The sequence below is a fragment of the Gracilinanus agilis genome, chromosome 4, assembly GCF_016433145.1.
Source record: "Gracilinanus agilis isolate LMUSP501 chromosome 4, AgileGrace, whole genome shotgun sequence".
Lineage (NCBI taxonomy): Eukaryota > Metazoa > Chordata > Mammalia > Didelphimorphia > Didelphidae > Gracilinanus > Gracilinanus agilis.
In genome coordinates, this window is record NC_058133.1 from 121,149,099 (window position 1) to 121,174,307 (window position 25,209).

At 36.4% G+C, this 25,209-nt stretch overlaps 1 protein-coding gene across 1 annotated transcript in view; it reads right to left on the bottom strand.

The window, feature by feature from the left end:
- PTPN14 (protein tyrosine phosphatase non-receptor type 14) overlaps positions 1-25,209 on the bottom strand; it is a 176,816-nt gene that overhangs the window by 102,261 nt on the left and 49,346 nt on the right. Inside the window, exon 3 of the mRNA XM_044674715.1 lies at positions 20,134-20,303. Within this exon, the coding sequence (XP_044530650.1) occupies positions 20,134-20,303 (170 nt within the window). The remainder of the gene's footprint in view (positions 1-20,133; positions 20,304-25,209) is intronic.

Here is a 25,209-nt window from a genome sequence, read left to right on the forward strand (position 1 = left end):
TAAATTTTGTTTTCTTTTTTAAATTCTAAATATCTCAGAGCAGGAGAGGGGAAAAAAGAGAAAAAGCAATAGAATAGAATAGAATAACTTCCTGAAAAGGAATTATTTAAAAGACTTATTACATGTAACGTAAAACAAATTATTATTCCATTTGTCTCGTGCCCAATTATGGTTAGAACATAATCTAACAGGTAGGAATAGTGATTAACAAAAAAGAAACTGACAGCTTTTTAATGTGGCATTCATTTTCCTATGATTAATGTGTTGAGGAAGACCCTGTGTTTTATAGCAGAACAGACCCTCTTACCCCACAAAGGAAGTGAGTATTCACAAATTCACTTTTGTACCCCAAAGGAATAATATGATTGAGATCCACATGGGCTTAAGTAGTCTATAGCACATCACTAATAATGATACATATTTGTGCCATCATCATAAAGGACCAAACAAGAAGATCAATCAATTATATGACAAGAGTAAAAATTCAGGAAGGACATTCTAGCTGTTAGAAGCAGCTACGTGGTTCAGTGAATGAAGCAGTAGACATGGAGCCAGGAAGACCAGAATTCAAATCTAGCTTCAGATACTGTGTGACCAATCAGTTTGGGGGGCAATTAAGCAACATGGGTCCATTATAAAGACTAAATGATTTCCCAACTACAATACCATCTGCTCTTCTCACTCGCTGGGTCAAGTTCGCTGCCTAACCACAGCACTTCTTATATAGGAAGATTCTATATAAAAATGAGCTCTCTTAATAATGCATGTTACACTAGTGTACCTCCAAGAACAGAATTGCAAGAAAGTCTCCTGTGCATTGGTGGAAACCATATGGAGTGATTATAGAAAGATGAAGCAAAGAATCTGCCTACTTCTTCACCAACTCGGGTGTCCCTAGAGAGAGGCATCTGCAGAGCAGCTGATGCCAACATATTGATAAGAAAGGACATATAACATCCTCTAAACTTCTCAGTTCACAGCTGGCATCAGATGCTTCCTAGCTGTCTGACTCTGGGCAAGTCATTAACTCCAATTGCCAATCTCTTACCTTTCATCCACCCTGGAACCAATACTTAGTATCAATTCTAAGACAGAAGGTAAGGGTTAAAAAAAAAAAAGATGAAAAGGTAGTTATCTGGACTAATGGCTACTGAACTTGATCCTTATTTTCTAAAGAACTGTCTGTGAACTTTTCTCTTCAATTGGAATCATCATAACTTTAATTATCTTGAAAACCAAACCTTGAATGCCTTTAAAATTGTGTTGCTCAGAGCACAGATTTCTTCTCTAAATATCTGTTCAGTTCAGTCTCTCTTCTCAGCTATCCTCTTAACTATCATTGCTATTTCCTCATAAAGTACAACAGATACTGAGATGTGTCAGTCTATAACCAGTGTTTCCCCTACTATCATTGATAAGGAAGAAATTAATTTTAATTCAATAAACACTTGTTAGGCTCTACTATGTGCAAGACACTGAACTAGGCTCTCAGATAGAAGATAGGGACTAGACCTGTGATTTCACTGATATGAGGAACTCCCATGAGAAAACTCCCCCTACCAGGGTAGGTTAGCATCTTCTCTAATACTTACCATCTGGCAAAGTTGCCTAGAGCACTAAGAGGTTAAATGATTTGCCCAGAGTCATTTATATCAGTGAAAACTATTTTCTTTCATTCCCTGAGGAATAGGAGGAGTCCCCCAAAAAGACAGAAAAGAAAACAGTTTAAATAATTCCCTAAAAATTTTACAAAGCAAACTATTAAAATGTCTGGATTTAATAAAGATTAATAACTGCTCACTATCTATGATCTGACTCTCATGAGAACAGTAATATCATCCCCTGCGGGGAGCCAGTTCTCATATGAATCCTACTAGCAGGGCTATAATACTAGCCTAACTTGCTGCTCATCATAGTTCAACTTAACAAGCATTTATTAAATGTCTCTTATGTGCTCAGCACAGTGCCTGGCATGTAGGAAGTACTTAATAAAACCTTGTTGATTGACTACTAGGAATTCCATGTTAAGGATTGGAAATGCAAACACACACAAAAATGAAAACTAGATTTTTATACTTTCTTTGGCAAATATCAAATAGAAGTTAATCATTTTGCCTAAAATAGCAAAAAGTATAAACTGGCCTTTATAGTAGAAAAAAAAAAACAGAAGGAGGTAAAAAAAAAGGACAAAGCCCAAACATTATAATGCTTTATCCCTCCTCTGACATTTATTTAGGCTTGGTTTGTTTTTATAAGAGATCACCTAAAACTGGCACTATTTTTAGGCTAGCAAGCTAAGTCCTGCATAAATTCCATGCAAACCACTCAACCTCAACTACAAATTCACCACTTTCCCATGTGCCAGCACATTCTCCAGCACTTCTTCCAAGCCCTATATGTGGGCATGAGACTGTTTAGATTCTGTTCTCAGATGGCACATGCTAATCCAGATATTTTTCTCCAGAAGAACAAACCATACATTGGATTAAAATATGAACTAATCATAGGTTCTCCCGAAATTATAGAATTAGAGCCAGAAGTCAACTTAAAAGTTTGAACCTTAAACTCAGAGGTACTACTCCAATTATTTTCCTAACTGGAATTCAACAAATATTGCTTGAGAAATCCATCCAATGGAGTTTGAACCTTTCTGTTCTACTAGCTCTTGCCCAAACTAGTGTTTATCATAACAGAATGTAACATGTAAATTCAAGTTGAACACATGCAGTTATTTCATTCAATCTACTAGAATGGCATTTAGTAAATTATTACCTCACCATGTTGTAGGAAGAATTAACGCAGGACCCCAAACCATCTGATTTAGTCCCAGATCAGACATTAGGAAAAGTTGGGTTCAGTGACTGTTATAACAAAAGGGCCTAGGGAGATATAGGTATACAGTGATGTGAATGTATCTATGTATTCTCCCTAGTGCAGATGATGGAGGAACACCAATCCCAATTACCCTTGATGGTTGTTATAATTTCCCCTTTTCTTTAACAGTTGCCCAGGAAGGACCCCAAAAGGTTAGGTGGATGGGTAACCCTTTCAGGTCCAACCTGAGGTTGAATAAATTATTATAGGGCTTTGATTTGCTTTGGATCACATTTGAAATCTGACTGTGTTGGCTCCCTTCTCAAGTGATAGAAAGACCACTCAGGAAGGTGCTTGTTAAACACTCTTTATCTATAATCTACAATCAGGGAAAGGATAAACAGGATAAGGAATGGGGATTGGAGACCCTGTCAATCTAATATATATAACTAGTTGACAATCAGGACTGGAGGCTATTGATTTCCTAAAAGCTGGAGCTTTGTTCTCCACTACCCTTCTGGCCCAGCATGACCACAGCCAAGCCAGAAAATAGAGACTGCTGTTGATGCGGCTGTGTTGGTAATCTTATTCTCTCAGCTTTCTCACTATCAGTGTTTGGTGATGCACTAGCTCTCACAGTCTTCAGGAAATATTCAGATTCTTCCTATCCTCTTCTTCATAGACGTCCCAGCCTCCCTTCACCACCCAGAGACCTAGAGACCTAAAGAGCTAGAAAGATCCAAAGACCTAAAGACCTAAAGAGCCCACAGACCCAACACCAAAGGTCAAAGACCAAAGACCAAAGACCCCCTTCAAGTGGCTGTCAGGGGAATTTATACTGCCAGGCCAACCAATGTTTGCCCCTGGCTCACAGCATCTGGGAACATTCTATGCCTTCCAAAGGCCTCCCCTGTCATTCAAGGTGGCATCCATCATTTCCCAGGTTATGAACATAACATGACATTGCTGAATTTGGTAGGCCTTTCTTCAAAGAAAGTCAAAATATTTTGTAAATATCTTATTACTTTCCTATAGTTTCTACTTTAAAATTTTGAAGTGAAAGACCTTAGAAAAAGAAAATGTTCAGCAGATAAAGAAAGAGAGATGTTATGGGATTCTCCCAAGGTCATTTGTTAAATCAACAGTAGTGCCAAAAATAGAATATAAGTTTCTTACTTTCTAGTCCTCAGATTTTCATGACAGATTTATACTAATTCAGTTAAATTCATTACACTTCAACATGCACTTTTTGCCCTTATTTGTTTTTATGATAATATATAATTTTTCATGTTATGGTGAGCACTATGGACACAGAGCCTTAGGATTATAGTCTAACAGTCATTCATACTTATACAAAGTCTTAAGGTTTACAAAGTACTGGCCTCTAGCTCCATTTTTAGTCACTCTCATTCATCCAAAATCTTTTTTTTTTAAACCCTTATCTTCCATCTTAGAATCAATAGTGTATTGGAGGGCAGGAGAGCAAGAGCTAGGCAAAAGGGGGGTTAAATGGCTTGTCCTGGGTCACAGGATGCGTCTGAATCCATATTTGAACCCAGGACCTCCCATATCCAGGCCTGGCTCTCAATCCACTGAGCCACCTAGCTGTCCTCCATTTATTCAAAGTCTTAAGGTTTATAAAGCTCTGACCTATAATCCCATTTTGTAGACCAAGAAACTGATGCTTTGATAAGATTAGTGAGTTGTCCATGGTCACAGAGCTATAAGTTTTAGAGGAGAGAAAGAGAGAGAGAAACAGAGACAGACAGACAGAGAGAAACAGAGAAACAAGAGAGAGAAAGAGGAGAGAGGGAGAGAGAAAAACAGAGACACAGAGAGAGACAGAGAAACAGAGAGACAGAGAGGAGAGGAGAGAGAAAAGCAGAGAGAGAGAAAAGAGAGGGACAGAGAGAGACAGAGAGAGAAACAGACAGACAGAGAGGAAAGAGGGAAAGAGAAAAACAGAGAGAGGAGAGGGAAAGAGAGAGGCAGAGAGAGATAGAGAGAAAGAGAGAGAGAGAGAGTGTGTCAAAGAAATGAATATATTTAGGCCTATGATTATAAAATATGCATGCTGTCCATTTTTATAACCATTATCTGAGTGAACTTAGTCACTTAACTTCCCTGGCCTTTGCTTCCTGTTCTCTAAAAGAGGAGCTAGAACTAGACAATCAATGAACACTGTGATTCAGATTAAAAGGGTCAGAATAGATTCGTGTACTACATATGATAACTTCTAAGATCTCTTTCAAACTTAAGAGTCTGTGATAAAATTGGAAAAAAAATAATTGGGAAGGAGAGTATCTAGACCTAATTCTATCAGTAAAGAGAACTTCCAATATGTAAAACTCCCTCCACAGACAATTGTAATTAAACTGTAAATTACAGAGCAAAATCTTTGCAAAGACTCAGAGTGGAATGCAGTTCATGTCCCAGAACAAAATATAACTGATACTCCTTTAACTCTGAAGGATTTGTATAGTTGGGTACATAAACTGAAAACAGGAGGTAAGAGGGAGGTAAAATCTGTCAAACTATTGATGATCTATGTATATATTTGCAAAACATTCCACATGCAATCATAAAGAGGTAAATTTATCTTTATAAACAGTGATAAGTGATCTGTGCACCAAAGAATTAAAAAATTCTGATATCACACATTACCTGTATCCAAAGACAAATGCTTACAATTTCTTCTGCTGTGTTAACACTGGAGATGCTCAAAGGCCTAATTTGCTTCCTGAGCATTATCTAGGTTCATAAGATCACCAATTTAGAGCCGGAAGACATTATGGAACAATTTTGCAAGAATTACCTAATTAGCATATGAAGTCAGAAATTAAAAATACCTATTTTGGAGTTCGGTACTTTGATACTTCCTGAGTCTCCTTTGAAGATGTTCAATGGAGCAGGTGTTAAAGAATACAGCTTTTCCTTTCTTTTTCTTTTTACCTTTCTATAGCTAAAACACTTCCTATATTTGTTTCAAAAGAGTCTATTTTTAGGAGGTTTTTTTTTACAGTATTATCAGCCGAGGAATGATGCTTTCAACACTGTTAATGACGAGCATTCACTTATTAAACACCTACTCTGTGCACAAGGGACACAAAGACAAAGAATGAAACACTTCTCTTAGGTAGCTTACATTCAATTCTGCAGGAAAAGGTTTCATGTAGAAAGAGGAAAAGGATTTCATAAGGCAGAGATAAGAGGAAATGCATGTTAGGTAGGCATGGACAAGAGAAATGGAGATCAGAAATGGAAAATCATGTATGAAGAACAGAGAGAAGGTCAGTTTGATTGGATCATAGTATGGGATATAGAGAGACATACAAAAAGGCTGGAAAGATGAGTCAAGGTGAGAATGTCTTTTAAAGGTAAAGAGAGGAGCTTATATTTGTCCCAGAGGAAACAGAAAGCCACTAGAGTTTATTAAGGGATTTAAATGGTTAATGTTGTTCTTCAGGAACCTCATGGTGGCAACAGTTTAAAGGACAGACTAGATTGGGGAGAAATCTGAATCAGGGAAAATAATTAATAGGTCACTACAATAGTCCAGACAAGAAGTAAGGAGCACCTGAACAAAGGTGGTGGTTGTAGAAGTAAAAGTAAAGGACTGGGTAAAAGAGATGTTGAAACAATAAGATTTGGCAAGTGATTAGACATGTGAAGCAAAGGAAAGTTAGAAATTGAGGACTGTATCAAGAATAAGAACCTAGGAGATTGGAAGAATGGTGGCGCTTTCGACAGAAATAGGAAAGTTTGAAGAATGTTATGTCATTTGATCCTCACAATAATCCTAAAAGGTAGTTGTTATTTTTATAGTACCCATTTTACCTATGAGGAAATTAAGGCAGAAAAAGAGATTAAAAGACTTTTTTAGGTCACACAGCTAGAAAGTATCTGAAGCAGGATTCAAACTTGGGCCTTCCTGACTCTAATTCTAGTCTCTAGCCCTTGAGGAATTTAGAATCTGGTGGGAAATTAAAACATGTATAAGGGAGCTAGGTGGGTCAGTAGACGGAGAGGTAGACCTAGAGGTGAGAGATCCTCTGAGTTCAAATCTAGATTCAGAAACTCCCCAGCTGTGTGATCCCAGACAATTAACTTAACCCCATCACCTAGTGCTTTTCCCCTTGGAATCAATACTAAGAAAGGATTAAAAAAAATATATATATATATAGTTTATATATATATAAACTATACCAGTCATACTCCTTCTGTTAATGTAGGTGCATTCTACCTATGAAGACAGTAGGTGCTCAGTACATATCTGGTGAAAGAATAGGGAGTATCAATTTATAATTCCTTCTTTTATGGCTCACAGAACTGCACTGGAATAACTAAAATTTTCATATAGTGAATATTATAATATATAACCAGGTAGAAAAATAGAATTTTCAGAGTTTAGATTAACAGGGCAATATTCAATCAAGCTTTGGGGGCCAGCCTGTCACCACCAATTCCCCCATACACAAGAATGGTGTCAAACACAAGCATCCTTGATACCAACCAAATCTGTTCCCAGCATAGTCTCTGGTGGTCCCTCATGCTTGCAAAACTCTCCTTCTACTGCTGCCATGACTGACCTATCTGGCTTCCTCTAAGTCCCAAATAAAATCTCCCCTTCTAAAAGAAGCCTTCTCCAACCCTTCTTAATATCAATGCCTTCCCTCAATTATTTCCTATCTTTCTGGTATATGGTTGTTTGTGAACTGTTTCCTCCCATTAGATTATAAATACCTTGAAAGCAGGAACTGATTTTTGCATCTTTTTTAATCCTCAGCACTTTGCACAGTACTTGGCACATAATAGGCACTTGATAAATGTTTATTGATTATGGAATTGGTTGGGCACATATTAAAATAAATTTTAAAATAATGTTAATTATAGAAAATATAGTAAAACATAGATAATGTTAATATGAGTTTGGCTTGTTCTAAGTCAGTAAGTGACCTTGGAGGACCCTTGTATATGGTTTAATTGGGTCTTGTTTCAATTTGAATTTCATACCCCTGTCCTAACATCCTCCTCCTGTTGAATTAGCCAATGTCATTACACTTGCAGATTCCTAAGTCTCTGTCAAAGTTCTATTCCAAATTCTAGAGTTCCTTACTCCTATCATAAGAATCCAGAATTCACCCAATAGAGACTGATTCAAAATGAGAGTAAAATGGCAATTATGATTGAGAAAAAGGAGGCTCAGTCAAGGGAAGACAGAAAGAATGAAAATAGCCCTTATAGGCTTCTTCTGTTGTTGTTGTGATTACTCCTTGATGGTGGTGATGGTGTTTGTTGTCATGAAGGGAGGAAACAGATGATGTGGTTTTAAATGTCTTTCAAACTACAATGGCATTTTCCATACTCTCAGATTTAGTGAACAAACCCTTTTTTAAATTATATTTTCATAACCTCATCTAGAGAGTAATAATTGCTTTGGGTTGTTGGAGCTGACATACTATATAATACCTCTACATACACACACACACACACACACACACACACACACACACACACACACACACAATCTTTCTCCCTTTGATCATGCTATTTGGCCTTCTCTGAACCTATTATACTTCTATTTGGATGGCAGATGGAAAAAGAATGGAGAAAGAGAAGAAGATCAAGAAAGGATGGAGGAAGGAAATAATGCTTCCTGGTTTTCAAGAGATTTCATGTATTTTATCTTGATTGATCTTCCTCTAGGCATCTCATCCAGTAAACTATACTGTTTTCTCCATTTTATAGATAAGGAAGCTGAGGTCTGAGACCACATACTTAGTAAGTGGGGGCACCACCTATTACATATCCATCAAAAAGCAACAATTCATCCACTGTTTTTCAATGGTATCATCTAGACTCAACCTATTACAAGAATTATTAGAAGCAATGAAATGAAAAGTCATCAAAAGTTTCCTTTTAGAAGACTTTTTGTTAATCAAGATTCCTAATGCTTCTTCAACTAACTGGCATTTATATAATACTTTAGAGTTTGCAGAACAGTTTACATACATTATCCCATTTTGTTTTTATTGCAATACTGTGAAGTAACTCCTATAAATATTATTATCTTTTTACAGATAAGAAAACTGAAGTTGTAGAGGTTGATTATGTGATGTATTAATTCAATATTCCAGGGGCATATCATTAAATGTTGTCAGAGGTAGGATTTGAACTTGGATGTTCCTTACTTCTAGACTAATTTTCTATTCATAATACCCTGTGTCTTATTCAGTCATTTCAGTCATGTCTGAGTCTTTGTGACCCCATTTGGGCTTTTGTTGGCAAAGATAGTAGAGTGGCTTGTCATTTCCTTCTCTAGGTCATACAGATGAGGAAACTGAGGCAAGTAGTTTTATGTGACTTGCCCAATGTCACACCACTAATAAGTGCCTGAGGTTGGATTTGAATTCAAGAAGATGAGTCCTCCTGCCTCCAGGACCAGTACTCTATCCACTATGCTACCCTGTTCTACATAGTTAAATAACCACTAAATGTCAAAGGTAAGATTTGATCCCAGGTCTTCTTGACTCTAAGTCCAGTACTCTTTCCATTGCACATCTTACAAAACAAACAAAATGGCTTTTGAAATTAGATTTCAAATCACCAGTTTCTTTAACTTGACAGGAACAGCACTGCTTTCAGTCATCAAGAGAGAGAGAACAAGGTCCTATTCACTAGCTAGAGTCAGCCATGAGAAGGATTTGCCATTCTCAGCAAATTATTTTGGCAACAGGGAATTAATTAAAGCTACATCTTAAGTCTGAATTGAAGGGAGTCACTATTTCTCAGCCCACAGTCAAACTTTATGCATCTATTAAAATTACATTTCAAAATAAAAAAAAGGAATCAGAAGACGAAAATAAAGGGTGTTGTAAAAAGAAATAGAAGCAGCACCATAATTACAGCTTTTAAGAGGGATACTCTAGAAGCTGTTTGAACGCTGGCTTGTTTACAACAGGCTATAACCCAGCCTTATATTGAAATATAAGACTAAAAAAAGGATCTGGTTTAAAAGAAGCAAAAAGTGAGAAAAGTTTCATGAGGTCACTGGAGCTACAGCCTGGGGCCAGGTTAAAAAATAACACCATTGTATTCAGTACAGGAATTCACCATTTTGCTCAGTCTGAATTCTCTACCAACCCCCATAATGGTCCCAGGGGAAGAGATAAAGACTAATAGGAAAAGAAAGGTCCCCACCCTGTCTAAAAATGCAACTTCCCTGATTTTCTTGTCACTCACATAGCCCACAAAATGCATTTAATCTCTCCAGTGCACATAAACTGGAGGTTTTTAAAATGTCTACATTTATTTAATGATTATATACCTTCTATGTTCAGCCACATCACTCCTACAATAAAGGATATGTTTGATTACCAACATACAATACCTAACACGAGATCACACATAAGTGGTACTGAATAATGCTTATGATGCTATAACTAACCCAATTTTCTTTTGTTCGGTTCATTCTATTACTCTTTGATATCTATCCAGGCACCACCAGCTTAGAGAATACTATGGAAGACCAGACCATGCTGGGGACAATGGGAGAACATCAGGACAGGGGTTTCAGCAGGGACAGGAGCTCTAAAAGGGCAACTCCAGCCAAGAGGCAGGATTACAGGTTCATGCATGTTGGCATTGTAGGACACTATTCAGCCAGGCAACTACTTATGATCTTTGGGGTAAGGTGAGGAAGTTTCCAATTTCTATAACTTCTAGTTACAGTGCTGGGTCAAAGATTTGAATCAGGTGCCTCAGACACCCCCTTGGCAACAGTCATCACTTCAGGAAATCTGACACATCTCACATTGGAGGATTTGGAATTAAGTTTCCTGACTTACTGTTCCACTGCACTGGGAGGAGAAACATAAGATGCATCATGTTTATGGGCTCTAATTCCTACAGGTAGAGATGGAACTGTTCGAAGTCCCTGAATCTAACCAGAGGAAACCCATACACTCTACTTAGAAGCACTGGGGTACCAGCATTCAACAAGGAATGACTTTTGACCTTCCTTCAATATAAACCAAATATTCAATCCTGCCAAGTAGCCTAGACCTGCACTTAAATCTGTTTCCTCCCTCCCTTTCCTGTGACTGTGCTTCCCATAAGTTTAGAGGCCCACTGGAGCAGGACCATATTAAAATCAGGCATGCAAAAAGGGCAGGATCATGTTTGTCTTGAGCGGAAATAGTATTCTGGTTTTTCTTTAAGCAACTCTAACCTGCTACTTTTGATAGGATACAAAGTAATTTGGAAGGCTGATTCTGTTTTGCTTTCTACTTTTTCTAAATCTCATCTCCTAAACCACAAATAGGTATTGTGGGGGAAAATAACACGAGAACAATTCCATACAAATAAAATATATAAAGGATAAGTTGGAGGGTATTGGAGGGTATGTGCTTGATTCATTTTTCCCCCAAAATTCCTTTATTATCCATGAGATTCAACAAGGTCAGAATTCTATATGTGATAGATGTTATTTATCTATCTAGATATCTATTTTATTATTATCTATAGAAGATAAGGGTTAAAATTATATATATATATATAAATTAATTATATACACACTATATATAAATCATATATACATAATTATAAACTAAATACATATATTATATAATTATAAATTATATACCTATATTATATATAAGTATAAATTATATATTAAATTATATTTGCATATAATTTAAAACCTTACCTTCTGTCTTAGAATCAATACTGTGTATTGGTTCCAAGGAAGACAAATGGTAAGGGCAAGACAATGAAGGTTAAATGCCCAGGGTCATAGCTAGGAAGTATCTGAGGCTATATTTGAACCCAGGACCTCCCTTCTCTAGATCTGGTTCTCAATCCACTGAGCCACCTAGCTACTTCCTGCTTGATTATACTTTAATTTTACTATAAAGAAAACTACATCATTAGGCTACTGATTTTAAGAAATCAAGAAGTACAAAATTATACTAACTGGAATTTTTTTTTTAATATTTTTCAGCAGATATTATCAGTCTAGCTCCAAATTAACAGATGATATTTAGGTAATTTGTTTCCCAAGGAATCTAACAAATGATACTACAATGGAGCTGACAAATAAAAGCTATGAAATCTCAAGTCGCTTTAATAAAAAGTATGGGGCCTAGGATAAGGAAGTTGATCATGATACTGTCTTCTGTCCCGGGCTTCTCTCCATCATTCAATCCTAGTTCAGGCTGATTTCATTTATTATCTGAACTATCACAATAACTTTCTCGTTGGCTTCAAATCTCCTTCCACTCCAATATATCCTCTATACCAGGGGTCGGCAACATATGGCTCTCGAGCCATATCTGGCTCTTTTGAGGGCCCAAAATGGCTCTTTCTGCAGGAGCCATAAAGTAAATTTTTTTTTCAGGCGCTGTTACAGGAGCGCGTACTGTACAGCTCTCAGGAAACTACATTTTTTAATAACGTGGCATTTATGGCTCTCACAGCCAAAAAGGTTGCCGACCCTGCTCTACACTATTTGCAAAGGTATTCTCCTAAAGCCCAGGTCTGACCACGTCAGTGAGTTAGTCAACAAATATTTATTAAACATCTACTATTTTCCAAGGATCTATAATAAGTGCTGAGGACAGAGATAAGAAAAGAGGTTAGAGAGAGTTCTTACCCTCAAGGAACTTACAATCTAATGGGGAAAAGTCAATAAATAAGAGGAAGCTGAAAGGGGGAAGGGGACCAGAACCTGGCACACGGACATGATATTCATGTACTTTAACCTAGTAGAGTTGCTGATGGAAAATGAAAGTTAACTGGAAAGTTCTGAGCCCTCTCTAAAGGAAAGGTCTAAGAGGAATTTATCGCTTGGTTGTCCAGTCCCCCAATCAAAGTGTGGAGGCAACTGAGGGTGCTGAGAAGGGGTAGAGCAGTGGTTCCCAAACTTTTTTGGCCTACTGCCCCCTTTCCAGAAAAAAATATTACTTAGAGCCCCCTGCCACATACTATCACCACTCCCTTACAGTTATTCACTGCCCCCAAATGCACCTGTGGACATCACTGCCCTCCTGGATCACTGCAGCACCCACTTTGGGAATCACTGGTATAGAGGATCAAAAGCTGAATCAATCTATGAACCTATTAATTTCAGGTGATGAGTTCATCCTGGAGAAGGCATGACGTTCCAGAAGTCAAAGGCAAACAGAACAGCTGATAAAAAATAAAGAGTAGTGAAATCCCCCACCACTACCTCAATAAGTGCCAATAGTTGCCTATTACTCTAGGATCAAACAGAAACTCCTCCATTTGGCATTTAAAGCTTGCCACTATCTGACCTTTTTCTTTCTTTTAACAGGTCTATACTCTTAATAGTCCAGCCATAAAGGTCTCCCTGTTCATATATGACACTCCCTTTCTTATCCCTGAATCTTTGCACTGGCTGTATCCCATGCTTAGAATGTTCTATCTCATTTCCAGTTTCTCAGATCCCCAATTTCCTTAAAGATTGAACTCATGAACTACATTCTAGAGAAGGCTTTTCAAAATTGTTCCTGCTACTAATGCCTTCCATCCACTCTATATGGCATATGTTATTTGTTGGGTCCCCTGCACTTATCTGGCTATATGGCAATGGTCTGGCATAAAGTAAGCATTAATAAATATTGGTTTCTGGTCACAAATAATCAATTAAATAATATTTGTAAAAGTATTTAGCACGTCTGACACATAGTAGCCTCTAAATAAATGCTCATTCACTTCCCTCCCCTCCTCTTCTCACAACTAGTTTACACAAGAGTTTACAAGGTACATGGACAAACTAGTAAAAGGAGTCAAAGTCATGACATCTGAGGATAAATGGGAGGAATGAGGAATGTTGAGTCCAGGTAAGAAAATGCTTTGAGAGAACATGAGAACAATCTTCAAATAATTGGAAGATTTTCACATTTACCTGTTATGTTCGGCCCCAGAGGCCCTCGATAGAGGGAGCAGGTTAAAAGGAGGAAATTTTTTTTAACATTTCAGGCTGACCCAAAATGGAATGGACTGTCCTGGGGAAATTGTGTTCTTTGTTAGTGTGGCTTGTCAAGAATACTATGTTGTAGCCTAAATCATCAATCTGGGATTCAATGACTTCTGGAGTTGCCAGCCTAAGATTCTATGACTTCTTTTTTGTTGTTGTTGTTGTTCTGTTTATTTGAGAATGGGTCTTCCAATTTCTCCCAATGGAAAGTATAACAGACACTCAGGGGCCTGAATTCACTACCACAGGTAAATACAGAGAATCAACCTGCTTTGTTTCCAGTTTGGACAAACTTGGCCCTACGCAGGCAGCCTAGTAAGCTTCCTTCTTTCCCCTCACAGTAACCCCACTCCCAGAACTAAATTAGATATTGGAGTTGGTATAGACACTCCATCAACTTTAGACCTTTACAACTCATAGTTCCTGAACATAAGTGACTACCAGTCATAGCCTCCCCAAGAGTAGGTATTACACTACCACACAAGTATCTATAATCTATTCTAAAATTTAATTCTGCTTTAAAAATAAATATTACTCATTGATATTTATATAAATGTGTGTACATATATGTGCATTACACACATATATTTATATATGTACATACCTATAATGTAGATATCAATGAGTAATATTTATTTTATATGAATAGAGTAATAAAGTTCTTGATGGATCAGGAATTGGAATGAGCCAAGTTAAAATTTGACTTCACTTACTAGTTGTGCAATCCTGAGCAAGTCATTTAACCTCGGTCTGCCTCAGTTTCCTTATTTGTAAAAAAACCTATAATAATGACATCTACTTTCTAGAGTTGTGAAGACAGAAGACAAAGTGAAATAATATTTGCAAAGAACTTTGTAAGCCTTAAACACCTATATAAAGAGCAGTTGTTATTGACCAACCTGACAAACAATCAAAGTGCATACAAGAAGTAACAGAGGCCAGTGTATGTTTAAGGATCCCCAACAATTACATGCACCCCTTTGATCTATAAAGACTGATGATGAGAGTCTAGGATTTTCTTTGCCAAGTACAGTGACTATGTGGGCTAATGTAATTACACTGCTTGAAATCTGTAGGGCACACATATCAACAAGGCAAATATTCTGAGATTAGCATGGAGTCCACAAACAAGTGCTGGAAATAGAAAAAATGTTATATGACCTCAGCAGGACAATGAGAAGCTATCTAATACTACAAAAATACGGCACTGTAGCAATGACTAATGCAAAAAATAAACAATACTTCTCTGAAAATTACCAAACAAATTTGAAAACACAGTAACTATGTATGTACTCTTGCAACTAAGGGTAAAGAACTGAAGGTTTAATCTTCAAAAATAAGAAGAAATAAAAGGTTTTGATGAAGGGGAAAAAAACCCTAAGAAATCAAGCAGGGACTTCCTCACTAGGGAAAACTTGGAAAAACCTCATAGCTAAACAAAAAGAGATGGCCACTGCCAACAGATTCCTGGCTCTCGCTTGCTATTATTAAATATACTTCTGTTTGACTAAGAATTCTTCCACATCTTACAAACCATCTTTTCTTTCAGGGTCCAGAAAAATCTGAAACCCATGTGTTTATAAGAAGACTGTTGCTATGCAAATGATTAAAACACATTACAGAAATCTTCCTTTTGAGTCAGAAACAGAATGACAGGGGAGGAAGATGGCATTTTTTTTTTAAACAAGAGTCCTTTTTTCAAACAATAACATTGGTGGTGAAAAGGATAAAAAGCAAAATGGAAAATAAAGTGGGGGGAGCCTTCAGTTGAATCATATTAACCAGAGTGGATACATGACCAAATTTTGAGGAAATTAATCTTACACTGTGGGGAATGGGCTAGATGCCTAAAGGGTTATTCATCTTTTGAATTCATATTCTTTCTTGACTAAATCCACCTGGCTTCCATCTTCCAAATCATTTCAACAAACCTCAAGAGTTTTGTGTATATAAATTTATATACATATATATATACATACATGTAAATAAAGCATTATGCTTTATTCTATCATTGTATTCTATCATAATAATTATGTTTTCTATTTTTTTGTCCTCTCATCTTTTTTTCTTCTTTCAAAAAATTCCTATTTGGATATATTTGTTTGGACACGATGATTATTCCTAAGAAATATCTAAACTCATTTACAAAGTACATTACTTATTCCTCTCCCCACCACATTACAAATAAAAGTCATATAGAATATGAATTATTAACAGCAAAGAAAGATGTGCCCTTTAACTCTGATAGTTTATTATTAAAACTGATCACTATATTGGACCAGAGTTTTATTGCGTTTCCTTGTTGACTTCATTTGCATTATTGTAGTTACGCATGACATTCCTTTGGTTCTTTCTTCATTCTGTTACTTCATGACATCTTGGTCTGTATTTCTCTTAATTCTTCAGATTGTCAGTCCTTATTGTATAGCAATATTCCATTATCTTCACTTACCATAGTTTTTTCAGCCATGCCTCAATTGTTGGGTCCATAACTTCTTTCCAGCTTTTTAAAAAATCATAAACAAGGCTGCTTTGAATATTTTTGTATACTAGGGAACAGAGGATTTGTATTTGATTCTAAAGGCAGGAGTACAGGGAGAGGCAAAGTATCTTTTTGAAAAGTGGAAAGAACCTAGAGAAGCAATGAGAGATACAAAGTACCTAAATTGTGCATCCCCTTTGACTAAGGATAACACTACTAGGACTATGCCTCAAGTGTCTTCTTTTGTATCCCAATAAATCTATGATCATATCTATATGTCTATGCGCACCAACTCACAGATACACTCCAGAGACTACAATATCAGCTCTGGACTACTTGCCCCCAATTCAAAGAGGAGATAAGGTTAGACATGCTAATGCTAGAGAAAATGGTGTTATATTCAACCTGGGGGAGTTGGACCATTGCAAACATTTGTTAGGTAAAAACAAGTTTGGTTGGTTACAGACAAAGGCTTATTTTTTAAGCACAGATGGTTGAATGGTTGTCTCCTCCAAGGGGTTACCCACAAATGAAAGGCAGACTTCTCTTTCTAATCTATGCAAATATTTTACTCTGCAGGGCATGACAAAGACTAACTGTTTTATGTCAGACACTCTCCAGATCCCAGGTGCTCTGAGAGATGCCAAAGCCCATCTCCACCTGTGACTGGGTAACTCAGATAACAGCTGGATGACTGGAGAGTTATTCATTAACTAGTTTCTAATGAATGTTGTTTAGACCTTCTGGGAAGCACTCCTCTGGAATTCTGCACCCACCCCCAGCTTCTCTTTGGATGCAATGATGGGTAGAGAATTTCAATATTCCACTCAGCCCACAGCTGTTTGCTAAAACTTCCCAAGAAAGCTCAGATTCCCAGGAGCTCCTGATGACTACTTAGCAGCAGTCTGTAACATGTGTGGAGTTCAAAAATTTGGCCGTAACTATGAAACCTAAAAGCCTGAAGATTCTGGAATGTCATTTTGTCCAAGCAGAGTTTTTTCCTAATATACTATTCCAGAAGTCATTAACTTACTGTACAGTACTATGAAACAAAACCTTTAAGGAACAGAGATAGAAGGGCCCTTAGTAACTACCTAATCCAACCCACTCATTCCACAGTCAAGGAAACTGAGGATAGTTAAAGTGACTTCTCCAAGGTCACCAGAGATGGTGCAGTACCAAATGGAAACAAAATTCCCTGACTCCAAATTTAGTACTTTTTCTATTGTACTAAGTTGCTGCCTCTGGAAATTGTGGGTGGCATACTTTAGTTGCCAACATGATCTCCTCTTTCCATTTTCTTTCATTCTCTTCTTTCTACCTCATTTCCTACTTCTTGTGGAATTATTTGCTTTCCAATACAATCTCTCCAACCTTTCTAATACAACCCTGGGCATAGCTTGGTAGGCTACTGGTATCCCTTATGATTCAAGAGGCTCCAAATTTCTGAACCACAATGAAAAAAGGCAATTCCCTTAATGTTCCAGTATTCTGAGTACCAAATATCTTTCAAGGACCCTCTCTGACAAAAGTAAAAACCACACTAATGGGTTAAATGGTAATGACGATGCCTGGTTTTCAAAATATTCCTTCCTATATGGTCCTTCTTTGTTCCCCTCTAAGTTAGAGAATCATTAATGCTATGTGTATGAATGTTATGCTAAGGGGGCATCTCAGAAAGCTATAAGGCAATTTTTACTACAGGTATGGGAGGAACATACCATTCCCTCTTCCCTCTCTTTTTTTCTAACATTTATAATTGGCAGTGAAGAAAATAGTGGATAGGATACCAGGCCTGGAAACAGGAAGGCTCATCTTCCTGAGTTCAAGAATTCAACTTCAGACACTAATTAGCTGCAGCCCTAGACAAGTCACTTAACTCTATTTGCCTCAGTTTCTTAATCTGTAAAATGAGCTGAGAAAAAGGTGGCAAACCACTCCAGTATCTTTGCCAAGAAATCACTAAATGGAGTCACCAAGAGTTGGGAATGGAGTTGGAAACAACTGAACAACAACATTAACACCCTAGCTGACTGGCCTCCTGCTAACTGGCAGAACAGGAAATAGAGAGAGGAGGTAGAGAAGCTTTCCTTTTCCTCCATTTTCAGGACAAAAAAAGGAAATCACAGCAGGCATTCCTAAATCTTCAGATTCATATTTAATAGGTTTCTCTCCACCACATGAATGAATCACACTGAGAAATATGCATTTCCAGCTAGGGTCTGAGTATCCTCTGTGTAATTATGACCAAGAAAACCAAAATACAATTTCAAAACTCTCAGAAAAAACATCTGAATTTCAGGCTAGGATGTTCATCCTACACCCCAGGTCCCCTGCTTCTATAATATAAGCAGCTCTGTTGTACAGTAAGTATAGCAGAGAAATAGAAATTTTTCCCTCACTACCATGAGTAATTATTATCCTAAACTAAACTTGAAATTTAAAGGCCCCTTTGGTTAAAGCTCAATAATAACTATGATGACAGCACATTCTGGTAGCAATGATATTTAATCATTTATATCTTATAGGCGGAATGGGTCTTCTTGTCTAGTCTGTCTCAGAATAAAGAAAGCCTTTTTAAAGGATTCCTGAGATAGCCACCATAATTCAATTTGAAAACTTCAAGTGAGAAAGGGTCTCACAATTTTGTTTGTTTCATTCCATTGCTAAATTCCTCTGTTTATTGAATTATAAGGATAAAAAAATTATCTCCACAATTTCTATTCACTCTTCTAGTTTTTCTTAGCTCCAAAGAACAGAGTTGAGTATAATTTTCTACACATTCAAGATAGCCCTTCAAACATTTAAAGACTTCTTCTATGTTTCCTGTCCTTCAATGTTAGGTGGACTCTTCTCTAAGTTAAACACTCCCAAGTCCTTCAACCCTTTCTCATGTGGCATTTTTACAGCCCTCACCATTCTGGGAAGTCACACTCCCTTGGTAGCAAATGGACTACCATGTTAATGTTTATCTAAAGAGTAGTGAATAGAAATGGGCACGGAATTCTATTTGTGACCTGATCATCTCACAAAATGATGAAACCAGCATATAGGATGACTATGTACCCAAAGTTAGATAGTGAGCCATCTTCTTCTTCTAAGCCTATTACCTGTCATTTATTTCAGGATCACTGGTTCTCATGATGTGTGCCAAAGATGAGATAGAAGGGTTTATGCTATTCTCTTTTCTATCTGAAATATCCAAATATCCAATTTATTCACTGACTGCTTTGTTTTACACTTGGGGCCCTTTAACTTTTCAAGGTGACTACTTATTAAGAAATTGGTTGTAGATGCATGGGAAAAAAAGGAATTCATTTTTTTTACTCAGGGAAAAACACTATGCTCCTGTCAAAAGAACCCCAAATGGAAGTCTCCTTCAATTAAGTAGGGGCCCTATGAAACAATTTTTGCCTATTGAATATTGTGCTTCCCTAGTTCGCCAGCATTTTAGAACCTTATCCCCAATCTGGAAGTTGGGCAAATGTCTTCAACCCCCACTACTAAAAGATCACATGGCTTCATGTTTAGTTCTAACTGTGCATTTGCTTTAAAAATTCATTTTATCACCTTAAAATGCCAACATATTAGCTTCCTGTTACAAAATAGTTTCACCTGATCTAAGGAAGACACATTACACATTGATTTTACTTGATATTTTTTTGCATTGACTTTCTTAGGAAATGTAAGAACTGACCATTTCGTTCAAAATAAAACCATTAAGATTATAAGGGAATTATTTAAATCTTGGCATCCTCCAATTCCTGGCTCAGACATATCTGCACAATCTGAGCCCTGCATCACTCCTTTAGGGTACAGAGAAGGAAAATGCACTTACCTTGTGGCTTCCTGCTGAAGCTGTGACACATTTGGCACATAGAACATAACTCCAAAAAAAAGCAAAGGCTCGTTGGCAAATTTGTCCAGCTGCTTCTTCAGAGGTTTTTCGAGCTCCACCCATCGTGCTTGCTGGCTCTTGCTAAGAAACCAGAGGCCAAAATAGTGTGTCTAGATGAAGGAACAAAATAATATCGGTCAATTCTTATGACTAGTACCTCAGGACCATACAGAAAAAAGCAAGCAATTCTCACCCACCCAACACCTCATCAATGCAAAATTCATTCCACAAAGAAGGATCTGGCAACTTTTCCTTCCAGCTGTTTAGGGTAAACCAGAAGTATCTACTAACAACAAGCAAACCAAGATGCAGTATGTGTCCACTTCAAAGTTCTTTGTAAATTTAAACAACATTTACGACAAGCTCTGTTAAGACCATGGCAGCAGGTGGCATCAGCACTTTATAGAAGTGATGATTGACATTTTTGTTTAAGATATGGAGTTTGATTTGTTCAACTGACAAACTATCTATGTGAATTCTCCATGATCTTAGCCAAGTTATACTGGCATCTACAGAAATAATTTCTACATCTGCTGCTGAGCAAATATTACCTGAGTCCTAAAACCAAGGCTACTATAAATGGAATGTCTCTATGGAGTAGACTATTCTGAAATAATACAGGAAAATCTTAATAGAAAACTGATTAACTCCTTTGAGGCTTTAATAAATTGCTTGAAACATATCCCACCCTGACAGTTTATAATACATGGCTTGTTGCAGAATCCTCTCTCTCTACTATCAAGTATTGAGAACAGGATTTCTACTCTACCACTGCAACAGGAGCCTGCAGAGGTTGTTCTCCATGGATTATGGTGGGATTTGATAGATGAAAGTAAGATTTTCATCTTTAGACTTGAAGATTCAACCAGTACAAGTTTGGAGCAAGATGATAAATAATTAACACAGGCACTTCTATGCATCTAAGAATTTATTATATCATGCTAGGATCTCTAGATTAGCACAATAATCACTGAAAAGCTTACCACTGCTTTTGAAGCAATCTTTTAAACCTTAATTCTATTCAGGAATATTGTTTGAAATGCACCTAGAAATCTTTCCAGCTATAGCAATAAAACTGCAGTGTTCAATTTCCCAAATATAATCAATTCTGTAGTACCAATGCTCATGTTCTTGCTTAGCCCTATTATTATAATCAGAGCTTCACCTCTAAATGCAACTGTCCTGATCATCATTCATTCAATCATAGAATCATGAATTTAGAGCTGAAAAAGATTTTAGGGGTGCCAAAATCCAACCCTCTCATTTTACAGATGAGAGAATTTGATACTGACCTCTGGTCAATCACTGAACATTCATTAAGTGCCTACTCTGTGCCCTGGCACTGTAGGTACACATCATAACATTTTCATGCCCCAAAAATGAAACAATCCCTATTCTTTCAATGAGCTTACATTATTAATGCCTATTTAGTTATTCATTCCAATATCTTGTTTGCACACATGGCTACAGAGTCAAATGACTACTGGGATTGCAAGTAAATTTACGACCACATCTGAAATAGGAAAAGGAAGAAAATAAAAATTAATTCCTCTTAGAATATGGAAGTGGGCATATTTTACATTGGGACCCACTTATCACAGTCCTTTATTTGCAAAGTGCCAACAAATGGAGCCAAACCTCTATTTCTGTGGTAAAATAATCCAATGGCATAGATAAACTAACCTGAGTGAATTTGGGCCAAAAGATTTTTCCCACTCTGTGCTAATGCAACTGTGAAATGTAGGCCTCCAATGTGATTATTATTAGTGATGTGGAAAAAAAAGCAAGGGCAACTGTCAATTGGCCAACTCTAAAATCTTCTGATTCTATGATTATCTAACATGTGGATAATTATTTTAGTAATTGTACATAATTCTTTCTCCTAAGGTCCTACTTGGCTTATCATTTTGGAGCAAACAAATTTTCTAGTTCTAGAAAAGAAGCTTTTTGGAAATTATGGAGAAAAAGCTTTGTGTGTGTTTGGGGGCAGATGGTGAGGGGAATTTAGAGGAAAACAGGAAAAAAATAAATTTTAAGGCAGTTAGAATTTTACTTTGGACCATATTCAAAGAATCTGAAATACACTAACTCATTATTAGTATTGTCCAAAGGGTCCAAACAATGAGATCATTTTGGTATTTTGGTAAATAAACTCCATTGGGTGAGATCCAAGACAGACTTGTCTTATGATGAATGTTTTCTAGACCTACAGTGTCATAACAAGGAATCAATGCTAAGTTTGCATGTAATTAACATATATAACATATAACAATGAAACTCTTTTTAAAGGCTGGTTAAGGGGAAATAAACACATTTATTTCAATGGTTCAAATTGTCGTACCAGGCATTTATTATTTGAAAAATGATACTATACACTATAAAAATGGAATTATACACAACGATATGCCAATTTATAAAAGGATTTTAATGTATCTGTAGTAAAATATATTCCTGGACTGTTGCAAACTGAAAAACACTGGAACTGAAGGCTGAAGAACTAGTTTCAAATCCTAGTCTTGTCATTATCTTTTTTTAAATAGGGTAACTCCTATTTTATTTTAATTCAGTTAAAAAGCATATATTTTTTCCCTCTCACCTCCCCCATTGGGAGAAAAGCCTTTGCAAAAAAAAATGCATAATTACACAAAACAAATTTCCTCATTTGTATATCTCATTCTGAATCCTGAGTCCATTACTTCTCTAAAAGGAAATCGGTAGTCTGCTTCTTCATATGTCCTCCAAATATGTAATCATATATTTGACCATTGAATTCATCAGAATTCTTGTCTTTCAAAGTTGTTTGTCTATACGATGTTGTTGTATGTTGTTAGTGTTACTACAGAGATTGTTCTAGTTCTGCTCACTTCACTCTGCATCAGTTCATATAAATCTTCTCCGAAAATATCCCCTTTGAAAATTCTATGGTCCCAAAGTACTCTACATATTGATATAACATTATTATATTCATTATTATATTATATTAATATATGGTAGTTTTATATTCATATTAACATAATTTTTTAGCCATTCTCCAATTGATGGGCACTCTCACTTTCCCATTCTTTGCTACTACAAAAAGAACTGCTATAAATATTTTTAAGATGTTTATTGTACATATGAGTCCTTTGCCTTTTTCTTTTATCACTGCAGGATTACAGACTTAGTAGTGATATCTCACTGGTTCAAAAGGCTTGCAGTTGAGAAACTTTTGAGGCATAGAAAATAGAAAGGTATAGAAAGGCTGAACCAAAGCACAGCCCCAACAATAGTGCTGTAATTTGCCTATTTTCTGGCAGCCCCTCTTTTGTCATCTTTACCAATCTGATGGGTATGAGTCAGAACCTAAGAATGTTTTAATTTGTATTTTTCTAATTATTCATTCTTTGTGGCATTTTTTGATGATTAGATTTCTTCCCTTAAAAACTAAAAATCATCTGTTCATATCTTTTGAACTCTTATTAATTGTACATTGCTTCTTATTCTTATAAATTTGAATCTATTCCTTATATACCTCAGTAAGGAGTGATTTATCAGAAAAACCAGTTAAGTTGTGCCCTAATATTCCTGAGTATATCAGTTTTGTTTGTGCCTAAGCTTTTGAGATTTTCTGTAATCAGTCTTATTTTAATCTGTGTTTTTCAATTCTTGTTTAGCCTGAAGCTCTTTTATTAATCATAGATCTGAAAGGCAATTTCTTCCTTCTTCCTCTAATTTATAGCCCTTTTATATATCTATGTTATGTATCGTTCTGAAATTATTTGTAGCATATGGTGTTAAGTGTTCATTTAAACCAAATTGCTGCCAAGATGCTTCCCAGTTTCTGCAGTGTTTTTTGCCAAATGTTGAACCTTTACCCCTGAGCTAGAAACTTTCATCTTATCAAACATTAGTCTAATAGATTTATTGATGTGTTATGTAATTAATTTGTTCTAATAATCGACTTTAAAAATTTTGATCAGTATCAAATGCTTTTTTTTCTTATTTATTGCTTCATATTGTAATATGAAATCTTACACTCCAAGATCCCCTTTATTCCCACTTTATTTTTCATCATTTCTCTTTAGATTTTGGATCTTTTGTTGTTGAAGATTAATTTTGCTATTATTTTTTCTCTCTCTATAAAGTAATCCTTTGATAATTTAATGGTTAAAGCACCAATCATTATCTTAATGAATAATGTTCAGGAAGTCATTTTAACACCCTGGGTCTCAGTTTCCTCATATGTAAAATAAGGGTCTTAGAATAGAAAATGTCCACGGTCCTATCTAATTCTAAATGGATGACTATAAACACAAAACACAGAGGCAAAAAAAAAAGGCACATGAAGGCAAGAAAAGAACAACATGGGTTACCAAAAATCTTTGCCAGACCACTAATGGTGTTCAAGGCTTCAACTAATCTGCACAATTAAGTAACAAGGTAAGCCTCTTCTAAGGAAAACCTCAAGTCAGAGTACAAAATAGCATTTTTCCATAATATAATTCCTATAGGATTCATCATATTTTACAATGACTTGTTATATAATTGTCCAACTACAAAATGAGTTTCACTTCAAAGAGCAATAGCATAGCAGATTCTTCCTGCACATACCTGGGTCAACAATTTATTATGGGATGGGAGATGATGAGAGTCTGAGAGGCAAATTCCTATCCACCATTGGGCATCACCACCTCCTAATTTAGAATGAACGAAGTACTACACCAGGTCATACAGTTAGAAAAAAAGAGTAGATCAATGGGCACAGGCCAATACTCTTCACTTTGGGAAATTGTTTCACTCTACCTCTATCACCACTTTTGAGAAGCAATCACATAGAATGATTTTGCATTATTCAATGTTATATAAAATATAATAATTGATTCCAGCCCTATGGAAATATGCAATGAGAATTTGAATAATGCAACCACTCAACTGGATTCATCACGCACATTCATCAGGATTTGGTTGTATAGCTGAAAAAGTCATCCAGACTTTGCTTGAAACTGAAACTAGAATATCTCATAAAAGATCATCAAA